The sequence below is a fragment of the Pinus tabuliformis genome, chromosome X (genome assembly GCF_031772625.1).
Source record: "Pinus tabuliformis cultivar Carrire ecotype Pingquan chromosome X, CPIR1, whole genome shotgun sequence".
NCBI lineage: Eukaryota > Viridiplantae > Streptophyta > Pinopsida > Pinales > Pinaceae > Pinus > Pinus tabuliformis.
The window spans coordinates 1,469,572,857-1,469,590,410 of NC_142308.1; the positions used below are offsets into that span (position 1 = coordinate 1,469,572,857).

Consider the following 17,554-nt stretch of genomic DNA (forward strand, 5'->3'; position numbering starts at 1 on the left):
TCTCTTCCGTTTTGGTCCCTTAGAGCCCAAATGGTGTTGATATTCCACCTTCCTCTGGCGTACTGTTGGAAGAACTTTGTGTTTTCATCGCCCGCTTTTAGCCAAGTTGCCCTGCTCTTAAGCCTCCAAGTCTCTTCAGCTCTTCGAAGAATTTTGATTTTTTCCTTTTCTAACTTGACCAGATGATCCTTGGAGTCGAAGGTGGAGTAGCTCATCAACCCCCGGGAATCGAGGAGGGCCAGCTCAGCTTCAATCTTAGCCAGATCCTTTTCATCCTTCTGTTTCCTGGTCTTAATCTAGGCGATAGTTTCTTGTTTGAGTCGATTTAAGTTATGAGTTATGGCGGATCCTGGTGAGAGCCCTTCCTCCCTGTTAAAGTGGGTCCAGTTCCTATTAACCAGGTCCTGGAAACCTTCTTCCCCTATCCATGCTGCATTGAATTTGAAGGGGGATCTCGGCTTCTTGGCCTCATCTTCCAGATCCAGGAAAATAGGGGAGTGGTCAGAGCTTCCTCCAGTGCCAACCCAGTGTTTGATACGTCCTATTCTGTTTAGGAGATGGGATCTGATGAGGAAGCGGTCAAGACGACGGGCTAGGGCATGTTCCCCGACTCGACGATTCCTCCAGGTAGGCATTTTTCGGGCAGAGTCGATGCTTAGGAGATCATGGTCATCCAGAAGTTTCTCAAAATAGCCTGTTAGGGCGTCTGATTAGGCCCTATGTCCCCAAGATTCGACCATCCCTAGGAAGAAGTTAAGATCTCCCCCAATTATAGTATCATCAGTCTGCATGAAATCTTGCTGGAGAAGGCTCTCCTAGAAAGCCTCTTTGTGATGGCAAGGCCCGTAGATGTTGATAATTCTTAGAGAAAAGAGGGGGGAGTTTGAGATGATATCCGCACCCAAAAAACCTTGCCCTCCCCAAGCATTGCTTATTTTGACTGTGAGGCTGTTAAAACCCAGAGCAAGACCTCCCAAGCGACCTCTGGGTAGAAGAAATCCCAGTTGGGCAAAAAGGTTTTTAGAGTGTTGTGGATCAACTGACCATCACCAAGTGTTTCTTGTAGCATTAAGAAGTCTAGTTTTTGAGAATGACAGAGTCTTTTAAGAGCCAGTTTTTTGTCGGGGTTGGCTAGCCCCCTACAATTGAAGGAAAGACCTTTCATGGATTCATAGAGGCAGGGTTCCCCTTTGCTCTAAGGACCTGGTCGATGGGAGATTGTATGCCTGAGGCCACCTCTAGGCTGGCTCGTTTGATGGCTTTGGAGATGTGGGATTGTCTGCCCCGAGGGGATTTTGGGGGGGGGTATAAGGTCTTCCTCCAATCCAAAGGCATGGAAGGGGGGGGTGAATGGAACACATATTATATTGGTGGGATGAGCCAGAGGTTGAGGCCCTGAGGGTTTTGCTGACAGGGGGATGACTAAGGGTGCAAGGGGAGGGAAAGGATGGGGGAGGGGCTGAAATCACTGGGCAGCTAATTTGGCTCAGCTTGGGGAGAGGGGAGATAATATTCGAAGTTAACAGACAAGAAATAGAAGCATCAATACTATAAACAGATGGAGTAACAGAGATAGGAGGAGAGGAGGTACCCATGAAGCCCACACCTTCTTTGGAGCGAGCCCTAGTGCTCGGCGCCTTGGAGTGCAAGAAAACGGATCTGGGGAGACCAAGAGAAGTAGGAGGGCGCCTACTATGGCCCTTGGATAGTTTGGACTGCATGTATGAAATCTCTGCCATACCCAAATCTGTCTGTGTGTTGGCCACTGCGAACCTTCTTGGGGAGGACGGGCTATGCCCTGTGATTAGGGGGCAGGCTTTGTAGAGATGGCCAACTTCATGGCATTTCCTGCACCTGAAAGGGATGCCCTCGTAATCCAATTCCTGCCAGCGGGTTGTAGATCCCATATGGAACTGATAGCTTTCCACTAGACCATCCCTGGTGTCCAAATAAACTAAAATACGGGCCATCGCCAGAATGCTGGTGTCCATATAAGATCTGTCGTGGTCGAGATAGGTGCCGAGGTCATCCCCAATGATCCTGAAAATGTCCTTAGACCAAAACTGTAGTGGGAGGCTTGGAAGGCGTACCCAGATCGACCCTGCTCCTAGACTCTCCTTCTCCGGGTCAAATAGTGTGGACCATCTCTTTAGAAGTACTGGGGTCATTTCTATGTGCCAGAAGCGGGTAAGTATCCAGTTGACATCCTCTGGCTCGTCAAAAATTAGAGCAAACTAGCCTCTAGACAACGCCAACACTGTAGGAAGTTGCGGAAGAACATTCCCCCACACCTCCATGGTCCATCGTTTCAGCCTTCCTGGCGAGTAGTTCCTACCGCGCACTCGCCCGACTAGCACTGTGCTCTCAGTTAGGGTGGCCTTATCCATTCCTATGCCTTCCCCAAAGACCAGGGTTCTGCCCCGTTCCCGAGTTTTAGAAAGCTTAGATGGCTTGACCTTTTTTGGCTTAAGGGCTTGTTGGTCTGGTTGACTTTTTTCTTCTCTATCCAGAATATGCTCAGGATCTGAGTCCCTTACCTCCTCCCTGTCCAGTTCATTATTCACTATGCCTTCAAAGTAGCTCGAGGGTTGGGGCTTGTCCCTTTGGTCGAAGGATTGTGTACAATCCTATGATTTCTCAGATTTGTTGTGCCCTTTTTTTGGAACACCATGGTCACTGTTTAGCTTGATGGAGCCTAGGATCGGTTCATCCTGAAACCCTATGCAGAAACCCTCGCCTCCTTGATGCACTTCTGTGAGCTGATGCTGACCGTTCCAGGCTAGAAAATCAGTTGGTGAAGGAATAGTAAGGAAAGGGGAGGTTGAACCCTCAACAGGGTTTATGAAGCCCTCGGTGACCGTTGCTCTTGGTTGAGAGATTTCCAATCCTGACAAGGAAGTTTCCATGTCTGCCAGTCCGTAAATGCCCTGGTTAACCTGTTCTGCCGATGCGTTGTCCGTTTCCAGTCCAACCCCTCCTTGAGCCAATGGATGGGAGGCCACAAAGATCTCAGATTCTGGGCAATTATCTGAGGTGTAGTCCACAAGCTCCTCCTCGTAACCCTCTTCCATTTACGGAGTTAAGATGCTGGTGGGGCTCGGACACGGGGTCACGGAGAAAACGACCCAAGGAGTAGACGGATGCAGTTGAGAAACTGTGCAGAAAAACCCTTCTAAAAATTAACCCTCAACGATCACTTCTTTAGGTCCTTTACCCGCGATGGTTTGTGTTCAGAGCTTGTGAAATTGCTGGACTCCCAAGACCATGAAAAACTAAGCCTGGTAGTGGGGAGGAAAACTGAGAGTCTATGCATTGAGAAAAGAGGCAGGCCGACAGTAAGAGACAAAGAATGTTGACACCTGCCGAAACTCCCACCTGATTGATTATGCCTGCTGGAAGGAAGTAAAGAAACAACTCTAGGTCTAAACAAAAAGCTGTCGCAGAGTGATAAGGGTCTGTGTTGAGAAACCACCCAGCATCGAACCTCGCTGCCTTCGCTCTGGTTTCCTCATCGCTCTTGTTTCGCCTCATGCAAATGTTGTCGAAGAAGGGTCTCCAAATAAGAACAAGATGGAAGAATCCAAATTCAATGACTTGTTTTCTATGGAATCTTAGGGACTCTATCCCTTAAATATCCTTCTACTCTAACTTTTGAATTATTTTCCTTTATGCCTTGATTTCTAGTACTTGTAGGTTTAACATGCTTTGGAAAAACAATTTTTAATTGTTTTGATAAAGTTATAGGTATCCATCAAGATTGGATTGAGAGGGATCCCTCATCAATCTTCAAAGATAAGTATCTTATTCCTTATATTATCCTTTTTACATTTGGTTTCCTTCTCTCATATAGATGAGTTTGTATTATATGCTAATAATTATTTCTTTTCATATTTTCTTTGTTTAGGAAAGGCTTGCTAAATGCTCAAGGGCTATGGAGAAGACCTCACAAGACAAAGCATGATAGGAGTCATATTGGAATTAATGTTCTATAAGGTTTGTATAACTCAAAGGTATGTCTTAGAATATAAACTTTGTTCTCTTCATGATAAAGGTATATTTATTCATTCTAATAGATCTGCTTTACATTACTAACAAGTGTTATGTTTAGGACCTTTGAATCATAAACATTTTTATTTGGGTGATTAATAATTAGATTGAATCTACCCTTATTAAAATCATCATGTTTTTGGAACCCTAATAAGTTATCTGTAAAACCCTAACCTAGGGGTATGTCAATGTTAATGTGAAAAAACCTAGTCTACTTAGGGTTACTAATGAAATCTAGAAAAATACTATTCTTTTAAAGTTTGGGGTGTTGATGGTAATGTCATATTTGGAGTTTAAGTATTTTTATAGAAACCCTAGTCCTTTAGGACTAGGTGGTTATGACTATTTATTGAATTCCTAGACCTTGAGGCCTTGGTAAATTAGGGTTTATAACTAAAACCATTATAATATATAGAGTAAGCTCTTGGGAATGAAACCATAGGCGTATGCTTGTTCATTTGATCAAAACCCTAGCCTAATCAAGTTTGTTATATGTATAAATTTTATTGATATTTGTGTCTTGGGTTTACCTTATAGATGTTTTTGTGATATGTTTATGCATGATTATGAAATCCTAGATATGTATATGTGCTAGCCTACTCGTTGATGCTCATAGTTCTACGGTTTGTAACTAAGCCCTAGTAGAAGTTTGATATTCTAGGATATGGTGATATTTTTTTCATTATGATGATAAGATCTAGAGTTTACATCAAACTCTAGTAGAAGTTTACCATATTAGATTGTGCTGTGATTGGTTTTATTTGTTGACATCTAAGACTTAGTGTCTCAAAGATGGAATCTAGTGTTTGCATTAAATCCTAGTAGAAGTATAAAATATAAAAGTATAAATTTGTTGGTTTCATTGTAGAACTATACTTGTTTGAATTACTTATGGGGTTTTCAATATATCATAGTAGAGTCCATCATATTTCTGAAAGTAATATTTAGGTCTTAGATATAATGAGACTGATATCTTGATTGAGAAACTGATGTGATCTAGGGATTATAACCTAACTCGAGCATGAAGTTGAAGTTTAAAGTATGTGTCTCTTACTGATTATGAACCTAAATAAGTTTAGATATATGATATTCTTCCATGATTCTGATATAGTTAAATTTATGCTTCTATATATGCATTTGTTTGTAGTTGCTATCTAAGTTATGCAGGAACATAATCTTCAAGATGTTGAAGATATCCGTAAGAAAGGTTGATTTGATTGGCAAACATGATGAAGAAAGTTATATGAATAATGATGATCAAATAAGAATGCTTAAATCCATGAAAGATTCTCTGATCTTATAGAAAGTAGTTGATCTCCCTAAGTTAAGAGGGAGCCTGGATGAAAGAAAGAGTATATCTCCCAAGTTGAGAGGGAGGGAATATTATAGTCATGATGGATACCTTGAAGAAGAAATTGGAGAATTTATATTGAGGTGCTGCTGAAAGAAGGAAAGTAGGATCCAGTTGTAGAATATGTTGCTGCATGTGGAGTAGGAAAGGAATTTGTATGATTGATTAAACTTCTGTAAATATTTGTTTGGAAAGCCTCTAAGTCCTATTGTGAGAAATTGTGAAGCAACATAAAGATGTATAAGACCTCGAAGGTTTGCGTTTACTTATGTATTTGAAAGTTTATTATCGAATAGGGTTGTGATTGTTGAGGTAAAGCTCTCGAAGTTTTGGAAGCATGCTTGATGTTACCGATCTGTTTGATCATCATAGATTTGATGTGTTGAGGCATTGTGTGTAATACAAAATTCCTGGGAGCACATCTGGCCGACCTGTGTGTTGATGTTTAGTTCTTGAAGTAGGGAGGGTGGTGTTGGTCATAAATCTCTGACCTTGCATTACGCACCTAGTTCCCTAGGTTGATGGTTAGCAAGTATGATGGTACCTAGAGTGGTTGAAAGCATTATTCCATCTTAGTCCCACCCGGATAGATTTCCCTCATCAAGAATCTAGTTTGTGGAACCGTGTGCGCCTAAAATCTTCATGGTTCATGTGTTTTGAGACCTTCCTTGTACTTGTATGTGTAATTATGAATACCTCCCTAGTTAAGAGGGAGTGTTGAAGAATGTAAGTAGTTTCAGTCTTCATAATTGTATTTGAGTCACAATGAAATGTATTTATATAAAAAAGGAAAATTTTATTAGTATTATTATGACTTATTAAAGCATGGGTTTCATGCTTGGGTCATCATATTATAGGTCAAAGTCCCCATTGAGGACTTCTAGGTCTTGTCTTGAGTCATTAGGGTCATTGTCCATTTTATAAGACCCTTCTTGGGCTTTTGAATCATTAAACAAATTTTTTATTGAGTCAAATAAATCAATTTTCACCTCCACATGAAGTCGTCCCTCCCCTGATAAAGTTAGCCTACATCAAGGTAATTCAACCCACAAAAGAGGCTATAAATAAGGGTATTTCAATTCATTTGGAGCATAAATCACACAAGTTCGATATTCAAGAAAGGGAAGTAGAAGAATATGAAATTACAGAAGAAATAGAAGGAAATTTGTTGGAGAAGAAAATCGACGTTTCTGGGTTACCTCTCTCTCACATGTGTGAATTTACTGGGCTACTGCTAGAAGGTCAAAGTGTTGTATCAAGGTCAAGTTTCTGTTGCTGCATCAAGGTCAAAATTTTTGTTGTCTTTAGGTCAAAGTCCCGTTGTTACTTCTAGGTTGAAGTGCTGCTTCAAGGTTAAAGTACTACTGCATCAAGGTCAAAGTTATGTTGTTGCATCTAGGTTGAAGTTGTTGCTGGAAGGTTATCATTTGCAGAAGAATTAAAGTACTACTGCATCAAGGTCAAAGTTATGTTGTTGCATCTAGGTTGAAGTTGTTGCTGGAAGGTTATCATTTGCAGAAGAAGGGAACGATTGACTTAGTGATTAGAGGAAGTTTGTGTCTAGGTCAAGAAGCCTTGGATTATCTTATAAAACTATTGAAGGAAGAGTTGTCGATTGGGTTTTCCCCTAGATAGGGGTTTTTCCCTGGCTATCTGCCTACATCTAGTATCTTTGATCTTCGTGTTATGATTTTCGTAATTTCTTGATAAAATAAGATAATAAGAACACAAAAATTTAATGAGAACATAAGAATATTACAAGTAATTATCAATGTAAATAAAATCCTTCTTCCTTTATGATTTTCCAACAATATTTTCTGTGAGTCAGAATTGCAATCTAATATTTATAAGGCATCTTGATTGTGACGACAGTTGTTATTCGTCGCAAGTGCGACAACTTATGTTTTGTGTCAGAATTGTGACGAACATATTCTGTTGTCCCAATTGTGATGATAAATAAAATATAAATATCTCACATGTCAGAGATGTTGCGACATCTTTTCTGTAACTACAATAATTCTAAAAGGTTATAAGGTATTTTTTGTGAGAAGAAAACATATTTTGTTTTATATAATTTTTTTTTTTGATTGTAGGAAGAATGTCAAAAAATGGTTAGATGGGGAACTAATCCATAAGGGGTCAATGATGGGAAATGTTATTGCCCTTGCAATTTTTGCAAGTGTAGACCGTGGAGAATTTCATATGAAACAACCCATAGACATTGTAGGAAGAAAGAGCACATTGAAGGGGCAACAAATATTGTTCAGTGGTAAGTTGCTATTTATGAATCATTATATATATATATATATATATATATATATCATATATTGTAAATTTTTTGTTGTTATAATATTTTTTCTCAGACTAATTATTTCACATCATTGTTTGAAATTATTATAAAGTCAAGGTGGTCCCCTAGGTGCCGTGATTTGAATATTGCACCAAGTATTAGTGTTATAAATGAAGTTCTACAAGTTGAGGAAGAGGGAGCAAATATTGAATCTCAAGATAATGATATTATGCAATAAGATGACATTAATAACATAGTTCTAGATTATGGGACAAATGAATTGATCCAGGATGTGCTTGGTGATGAGAAAAAATATGTTATTTTTGATGATGAACCTGTGCTAGGGAAGGCATGAACATGACTTTATGGAGGCTCGGAAGCAAACATTCTCTCTGCTACATTATTGTTGGTGAAATTAAAAGTTTTGAATGGTTTGTCAAACACTTGTATGATTCAAATCCTAAAGTATAGTGTAATATGTTTCATCACATGAAAGGTTGTTTTTTTTCATTTTTTTGGGTGTTAATTAATGTGTAAAATATGAATGAAATATTTATGATTAATATTTTTTCCACTAACTAGTGATTTTTTATGTTGTACTAGATTGTTAGGTGAATTTCTGTTACCATTACCAAATAAGTTACCTTGCACATACCTAGATTTATGTGCTATTATGAAATAGATTGTAATGGAGTATCAAGCTATAGATGTATGTCTTAATGATCATAATATATATTATGGACAACATGCATCGAAAACAAATTGTCTGAAATGTCACAACAATAGATATTAAACTGATCAAATAACAAAAAATGTGCCTCGAAAGGTTCTTCATCGTATTCCCATAATTCCATGTTTGTAGCGATTGTACTGGTGTGAAAGCATAACATAGTTTATGGATTACCATACATGAAAGAGAAGTGAAGATGGTTTTCTTTGAATGCATTCCGATGATTATGAATTTAGGAACATTGAGGAAAAAAAGTCGCATTTTAAAGATGAACATCATAATGTTAGGCTTTCATTGACAACTGAGAATGTTAATCCATTTGGAGAGCTTATGTCGATTTACTTAGTGTGACCGATTTTTGTTATCAAAAATAACCTTCCTCCTTAGATGTCAATAAAAAGAGCACATTATGTTGACAATAATTGTTTCAGGTATTTGTTTACATTAATTCTTTGAATATTGTAACATTTTCATGTCTTAAAAGTTGCATAATATGTTCTATTTATTTATTTACTTATATGTAAATATCATAGTAATAATTATATATAATTTCAAACAATTAAATAAATACCAAATTAAATATATAAATGTATATATCTAACCTCTTATCTCTTATCGACGATATGCACTAAACATGTTTTTAATTTAACCATACACTAATAATATATAATAGATATATTTTATTTAATAACAACACCAAATTATAAATATTAAATCATATTTCTACATAAATTTTATGACATTTTGCCGACTCTCATTTAAAGTTTCTTTGAAAATAATGAAGAATTAAAGTATCCCATGTTTTGAAGTTGGAAATAATAACTGCGGACCAATGAAGAAATAATGTATCCAGCGTTTGTTAAGTTGGAAATAATGATTGTGGTAGCAGAGATAATATTGGTATTTAATCCATTCTAAATTTATACCGTTTATGTTTTCAATATTTTACAATTTAAAAGTATATAATTAAATATTAAATTTAACTTATTAAGCATAAATTAAATACACCTTATTTCATTTGATCGAAACATAATTTTCGCGTAGTCTAATGAGGCAGAGAAGTTACATTCATGAACTTATCATTATGAAGAAGTTTTATTGGGATGACCAAGTCCTTTGTTAGATTGTATATCTGGCTTGCCATGACAAGCACTCCTTCTGCTCACCTCACGCAACAAGTTTGGCTTCTCAAGTCCTCGCCTTGCTATATATGCATGATGTAGTTCCTAGGGTGACGACAAGACTGTGTTAAGGATGTCGCTGGTGATAATCTATAGAGGTCAACTTGTGCATGGTGGACAAGGGTGGTCTATTTCGAACTATAGGGAGGTATGTTTTCTTAGTACTCTCCTCATAATATATTTGTTTGGTCTCATATTATTCCCTTAATGGTCTCATTATTTCTTGGTCATATGGCAATATACTGCAAGGTACTCTAGTTTTTTTTCCACTGGAAAAATCCGTAATTTTCATTAATATTGAGAAAATTACATATTGTAAATGCAGTTGCATATGTTATAAACAGTGCCATCCATGTACTAACATGAGGGGTTCTGTGCTGTCCAGATACACCACGCAGGGCGATCTTACTATAAAACAAAACAACTGTTTAATAAAATGTTTATATGTTTGTATAAGCCTGTACATGACCATGCAGGGTCCTTTTCAGTATATTATCTCATAAGTAGTGTGTCTTTTATACGTCAAAAAGATTTCAAAAATTGAGTTTCAGAACTTTACATTAAAAACCATTGCAAGGTACTCTAGTTACCTCTGGGTTGTTTGGTTTTTCATTGTAAGGGTCAATGTTCTTTGTGCTCTTTGGTCAATGTTCTTTGTGCTCTTTCTACACAACTCGAGGCTTGGTCCTTCATTCAAATTCGTGGCAATGTTTCCCTTTGCGTCACCTCAAAATTCTGACTTTGTTGGGATTTCATTCAGTTGTCCAGTGCTGGTCTACGGAGTGTGGTACCTTGGTACCTTCTCCATTTGGTTTTGATAATGGCTATGGCTCGTTTAGAGTTTTAATTGTTTAAAAGTTTCTAATTTATATAGTTTTCCATCCACAAAAATCTCTGGGTTTCAAATTTTATCACTTTTTGATCAAATTCATAAAAATATCATAAAATGTCTTATTTTTCCAATCTTTTCATATATATATTTATTTTTATTTAACATGTCATTTTAGCAAAAAGATATGCAAAATGTATATTTTTTGTCCAGTGTTTAAAATTATTAATTTTTAGTGACAATTATTTTATGTTTATTGATGTATTAATTAACGATATATAAATATATAAAGAATCCTGACCTCAAAATATTATTGCTATTATTTTTTGTTTTATTTTCCAAAATAAATAAAAAATAAATCATTATAAAAAAAATTGCAAAGAAAAACAAAATTCTCATGTTTAGAAAACTCTTGAAAAACAAACATGTTAGGATGAAAAACGAGAAGAGGAATAATACAACTTAAAAAATGGTTAAATAATCAATATTTAAAAAGAAAATTGTACATACTTAAGACATAAGAAAATTTAAAGTATCAAAAATATGTCTTAATTTTTTTTGTTGATGCTTTCAAAATTCACATGAAAATCACCAACATTTAAAAAGATTATCCACAATTAATACATTAGAAAATTTAAAGTGTTAAAAACAAGGACTACATAGTAGCTAGTACCTACCGCTTAGCTTAAATATAACTTAACCAAACTAAAAAACAATAAAGACATAAAGATTTATGTATGTAAAATTTTGTTATTATTAATATAAAAGTTTGCACTAATTTAATTTAAAAAAAAAGACATAAAAACTTCATCACAAAAATAAAACAACTAATAAAATATTGTATTGTTGAATGTTATCACAAAAAATTAAGAAATTTGATTAACTAATATTGTTTATATTTTTTTTTTTTGTAAGTAAAGACTAATCTATTAATAATAAAAGGAAAAATATTTACAAAGAGGTTTTAGCCTCTGAGGGGGCCATAGCCAGCCCTCTTTCAAAAAGACTGTTGCAGCTAACACCTGACCTACTGGTTACAGATAAGCATCTATACTTTGTTATGAGCCGCTCTATAACAAAATGCAGTACTCTGCGGCTAATACAAAAAACTAGCAAGCCAAAAACTTGACTTAGAAGATGATAAAAGACCATACAGATGATATCATAAGCAGACCCAGCAGAGAGGAACATCCAAAAAACTAACATCCTGAGAAGACTTGCTGAGGCGTATTAATCCTGAGACGGCAAGTCTGTATCTTCTTCGTTTCCCTTGCCGGGAGAGCTGACCCAATGAACCATCACATTTTCTTTTGCTTCCAACGTGCTGCACCCTGGAGGAGTCACAAGGTGGAGAACGCTGCCAGAGAATTGCGCCGGCGCACAGGCAATGATTTCTTCATTGGAGGATGCTTGCTGATGGCGGGAATCTTCTTGCTGCACTTCTTCCTGTACCACTGAGGGATTGTTGAGGACAACCCCTGCTTTGCTGCCTTGAGAGTCACTGGAGTTTGTGGAGAGAGACCTTTCTTTAGAAGTTTCAACAGAATCTGAGAGCTCATCTTCTTCCTCTGAGAAGATGACAGTAATGAGAGCAGAGATAGTTGGCCTATTGAGCCTGCTTTTAAATTTAAAGCGGGCAGAATGAAGGGAGCTGTTAAGGGACAGACCAGATTGATCTGAAGGTGGAGAAGCAGGCGGGACAGTGTTTAATGGAGAGATACGCCGTGGACCAGAGCCACCATGACCCCGAGAGCATCCACGGGCTGCTGAAAGACTGCCCCGACGTGAAATGCCACGAGGCCGAACCATAGTGGAGACGAAAGACCAAATATAGGTGCTAAGGGAATGAGGTAGAAAACGAGAAGACCCTCTGCTATCGGACGGAAACTGGAGAAAACAGACCCTAGAAATGGAGACCCCACTGGAGAACCCAGCACAGAGAATGTGACAAACCACGAGATAAAGCCCTGCCCAGAAAGACTGACTCAAACACCCTTCCCAGACTTCCTCGACAGAGACCGAAATGAGACCACTTACAACGATGAACTAGAGGAAAATCAGTTGACTATACCAAATATTCGCTGAAGAACGCAGAGCTAAATACCTGAAGCTGGCTGGGAGCACACAGTTGTGAAACCATGGAGGCTTCCAATTGCATTGCATTGCTCCTAAATCCTGCATGCATGAACAACAGAGAATGTCCTTGCTAAAAAATCCCCGAGCTGAACTGCAAATGTCTGAAACTGCCAGAGCAAATGAGCTGCACATAAATCTCACCATCCTATAACTCCTTCCCTGCTTGTCTTGAACCGGATGCCTCATAAATGTGAGGTGATGTTTTGCTATGAACCACCTTACTTACCCGCTATGATGGCAGTAAATATCTTGCCACAATCGCCCTTCGAACCTGCGGACTTGCCAGGTGCCGACGCTATTTGCTTTGAGCATTAACTGCTCATTAAGGCACCCGCATCTGGGTGTGATCCTTCCTTCGATTGCATATCACTGTTTACAATTGTTGTGAAGGTAGAGAGTTGATTCCCTGATGCTATACTGGAGATTGAGCCTTCAAAGAATTCCCTTCCACATTCCACTCCTAGATTGGCAAGAAAGTCAGCCAGTTTATTCCCTTCCCTTCTGATATGTTTAAAGGAGATGGCTTGGTGATTTGTGAGCCATTGCTTGAGCATATCTAGACGAGTGGCCATTCTCCAACTGCTGCTTACCTTATACACCGGGGATCCCTGAATAAGCTTTGAGGCTATGTTGATTATAATCTGAGAGTCCCCTTCCACTATAAGAGGGAAGAGTCCCTTTTCCTGCGCCAAATTTAGTCCTCTCCATAGACCTTCCAGTTCTGCCGCATTATTGGTGTTCCAACCAATTGTACCGACAAAGGTGATTAGGGGATTTCCCTGGGAGTTTCTGATGCATCCCCCAAAACCCGTTTTCCCTGGATTTCCTTTCGAGGCTCCATCAAAGTTGAGTTGGAATACGTTGATTGGAGGCGGAATCCAACTTTGAGGAGAATCTAAATGCCTTGGGGGGTTATCATTTGTGAGGCCTGGATGCTTTAGTTGAATCTGCCAATTGTCCCATATGGCTTGTTCCTGTGGGAGAGTTGGGAAGTCCTCTTTAGTCCAGCCTTTAATAGACATAGTTTCTTTAATATTATGCTGCAGTCCTATCCATATCTGCTCTATCGACTGTGCTTGATCTTTGAAGATCCTTCTATTTCTCTCCTTCCAAATGTTCCACATTAGAAGTCCAGGTAGGAGTTGCCAAAGTTTGTTTAAGAGTTTACTTTGATATGGCGTTTGGCTCCAGGTGCGAAGAGTCCCTTTGATGTCCCCAATCATTCTTCCATCTTTCTGACAGCGGAATGTAGCTTTTTCCCATAGCTTCCTTCCTAGCGAGCAGGTTTGCATAAGATGCAGTGCTGTTTCCTCTTCCTGTTTGCAGTTGGGGCACATAGATGGCTCGGAAAAATTCCTTTTCCTGAGATTGTCCCATGTGAGGATCCTATTGTGAGAGAGCAACCACAGAAAGGTTGAGACCTTCGGCCAAATGGAGGGGTTCCATATCTTATCCCATATGTTATCCTTAATTATCTTTTCTTTGATAATTATTTTATAAGCTTCCCTGGTTGTGAGGGTACCGTTTTCCTCATAACCCCATCTGAGAGTGTCCGTACCTGCCGAGGTGAGAATTTTTCTTTTTTGAAGTTCTGAGGAAAGAGAAATTTGAGTTTGCTTCGGACTGAGGGGTATTATCTGCTTGGACTGAGGGGTATTTGAGTTCCAAAATTGGCTTACCTTATCATGTTGATTTATGTTTTGATCAGCAATTCCTGGAATGGTGTTTCTAAGATTTGGTAGCTGTTGCCATGAGTCTCCCCAGAATCTAGCTGTGTTGCCATCCTTCACCTCCCAAAAACTGTGCTTTTGAATAATATCTCTGTGTTGAATGGCTGAGTTCCAAATAACCGATCCTTTACTGACTTCTGACATTCGAATTCTCTCCTCTATGGGCGTGTTGCTTGCATATTTCGCTGTCCAAAGGGAGGCCCAAGGAGTACTAGGATTGGAAAGCCATTTCCACCATATCTTGGCACCCATTACCATGTTACTATGTTCTAGGTCTCTTAGCCCAATTCCTCCTGCTTTTTTGGGAAGACACGCTTTATCCCATTTGACTAGACCCATTTTATATTTGGTCCCATTCTTCCCCACAGGAAATTCCGCTGAAGCTGTCTGATGGCCTTAAGAACCCACTTGGGTGCTGCTAAGATGGAGAAAAGGTAAAGGGGCATGGATTGGAGAACTGCTTTGATTAGAACCAACCGGCTTGCTAGATTAAGCGCTCTATGAGTCCAGAGAGACAGTCTTGCTTCCAGTTTTTCTAATAGACTTTTCCACGAGGAATGCTTGAGAGCCGTGGAAAATAATGGAGCCCCAAAATATTTAGATGGAAGAGTAGCTATGGAGAAGCCAAGGATGCGAGCAATAGCTCTCTGGGTAGTGGGAGGAGTGTTGAAGAAGAAAATCTGGGATTTAACTTTGTTTATGAGAGCTCCAGAAACCTCCGAGAAGTCTGCAAGAATAGCTTTAAGAGAACGAGCTTCTTGAACAGACGGATGACCAAAAACCATGTTATCATCAACGAATTGCTGGTGCGAAAAGGCAGGGGCTTGGTGGAAAGCTAACCCTTTGAGCTGATGCGAAAGGAGGGCTTCTTTAATACTTCGACCTAGCCCTTTCGCTAGGATAACAAACAGAAAGGGCGAGATAGGGTCCCCTTGACGGATTCCCCGAGAGGGACGGAAGGTGGGCGAAGGGATACCGTTGATGAGAATAGAAAAGAACGAGGAGGAAATAAGACTACTAATCCATCTGATCCAGGAGGGGGCGAAACCAAAGGCTTGGAGGATCTTATGCATATATTCCCAACTAATGCTATCAAACGCCTTAGATAGATCAATTTTGAGCAACATACCTGACTTTTTTAATTGCTTGAGTGAGTGGATTATTTCATGGGTTAAGATTATCCCATCCGTAATCTGCCTTCCTTCAACATAGCCAGCTTGCTCTGGAGAGATGATAAGGGGGAGCAGGGGCTTCAATATGGAAGCTATCACCTTGGACACAATCTTGTATATAATATTGCATAGAGCGATCGGTCGATATTTATCCGGTGTGCTGGACTCCTCTTCTTTTGGGATTAGTGCTATGAATGTTGCGTTCAGGCCTGGGTACATCCACCTTAGAGTACGCGATTCCTCCGCCACCTGCCACACTTCCCATTTGACCAGGTCCCAGAAATGGTGAAAAAAATTGGAGGTAAATCTGTCTGGTCCTGGCGCTTTCCCTGCTTTGAGCTGATGTGCTGCCGCTTCCACTTCCTGAAGGCTTATAGGCTTGAGAAGGAGAGTACTATGATCTTCAGTGATTAATTTGGGTATATTTCTGATGATTTTATCAATAGCCTCTGTTCTGTTTATGTCAGGTTCCTGATTCATCTTCTTGAAGTAATCGAGGAACACCTGTTCTATTCCTTCATGTGTTTCAATTTTGCTGCCTTGTTCATTGTTGACGTGAGAGATTTGATTGATCATTCTCCTTTGCACCGTGGATTTGTGAAAGAATTTCATGTTCTTTTCACCCTCCTTCAGCCATCTAATTCTCGATTTTTGCCTCCAAAGAGTTTCCTCCTGTAATTCTCTCTCAAGTATTTGAGTTTCCAGGGACTGCTCTTTCTTAGTTAGATCTTCCGAGCGGCCCTCATTTATCATTCTTTGCTACACAAATTTCATCTCTTGATTGAGAGCTTCCTTCCCTTTGAAAATGTTACCAAAGACGGAGTGATTCCAGCGCTTTATTTCCCCCTTGAGGTATTTCAGCTTCTTTTGAAAAATGGACATTTTTGTACCTTCCGTTGGGTTGCATTTTTGCCAAGATGTTCTGACAAATTCATGGAAGTTCGGGTGAACTAACCAAAAAGTCTCAAACTGAAAGGGACGCCTTGTATTGCCGCCAGGACAGTTCCACTGTAGGGCTATTGGCCAATGATCAGAACCGGAAAAAGGAAGAATAGAAGCTGTGAATGCTCCTTCTAGATGGACTGCATTGTCAGAGATTAGAAAACGGTCCAGACGCGATGCTATCTGTAATGGTGCTGCCCTTTTGTTATTCCAGGTGAAGAGGCCATTATTGGTAGGAATATCTATCATCCAATTATCCCGAATGAAATCTTTTAATATATATCCTTCCCTGTTTATTCTGCATCGCCCACCTTTCTTTTCCTCCAGTGATGCGATCATATTGTAATCTCCTCCAGAAATCCATAGAGGGCGTTTCCTCTCTGTATTAAGTTGCGTTAAAGCATCCAATATTTCAATCTTGTGCTGGGTGTCTTGAGGAAAGTATACATTTGTAATGTGACCATATATATTGGTTCCAATTATATGGAATATAGCCTGTATGAAATGTTTATTTGCATGAATATTTGCTAGTTGAATCATTCATGCATCCCAGAGCACTGCAAGACCTCCAGATGCTCCTTGAGCATCCACAGCTGTTACTAGTCCCCCTGGCCAAGCTTTAGTTGCTACTTTTTCCAAAACTGTTGTATTGCATTTTGTTTCCTGCAAAAAGAGAATTGCTGGTTTTTCCTCCATTAGCATGCGTTTTAAAAGTCTTCCTTTCTCTGGGCTATTAAGCCCTCTTATATTCCATGAAATCAGCTTCATTGGGAAGGCTTGGGGTGGTTATTGAAATACTTGGTAAGCTTGGCATATCGGCCTGATTCTACTAAAACCTCTCCAATCTTGATGGTTCTCTCTAGAGTGGATTTTCTTCCCCTTTTTTACTGTCTTTGGTGATAAACTTCCCATCCCATTGACTGCCGATTTGGACCCCTAGTGAGTACTTCTTCTGGGCTCTATTGAGGACCGCCACTAGGTTATCCACTTGTCTTTCAGGTATTTTGTCGAAGTTCCTTGTTTTACATGCTTGTTCCAAGCCCAGAATATCTAGCTCGCCAATATCTATTGATTATGTATCCTCCTCCATAATTTGAGGCTCGTGATCGCCTTCCTTCTCCTTTTCCGTATTAGGGTTTGTGCCAT

General features: G+C 39.1%; 1 protein-coding gene across 1 annotated transcript; it reads right to left on the reverse strand.

Annotated features, from left to right (window-relative positions):
- Nucleotides 1-16,225: 16,225 nt before the first annotated feature.
- LOC149145543 (uncharacterized) lies at nt 16,226-16,948 on the reverse strand. Its single transcript, XM_089452492.1, has one exon. It carries the CDS (start codon nt 16,946-16,948, stop codon nt 16,226-16,228), a length of 723 nt encoding a protein of 240 aa, XP_089308618.1.
- Nucleotides 16,949-17,554: the final 606 nt, after the last annotated feature.

Coding starts and splice junctions, on each gene's coding strand:
- LOC149145543 (XM_089452492.1), bottom strand. CDS start 16,948: ATGATTCAACTAGCAAATATTCATGCAAATAAACATTTCATACAGGCT.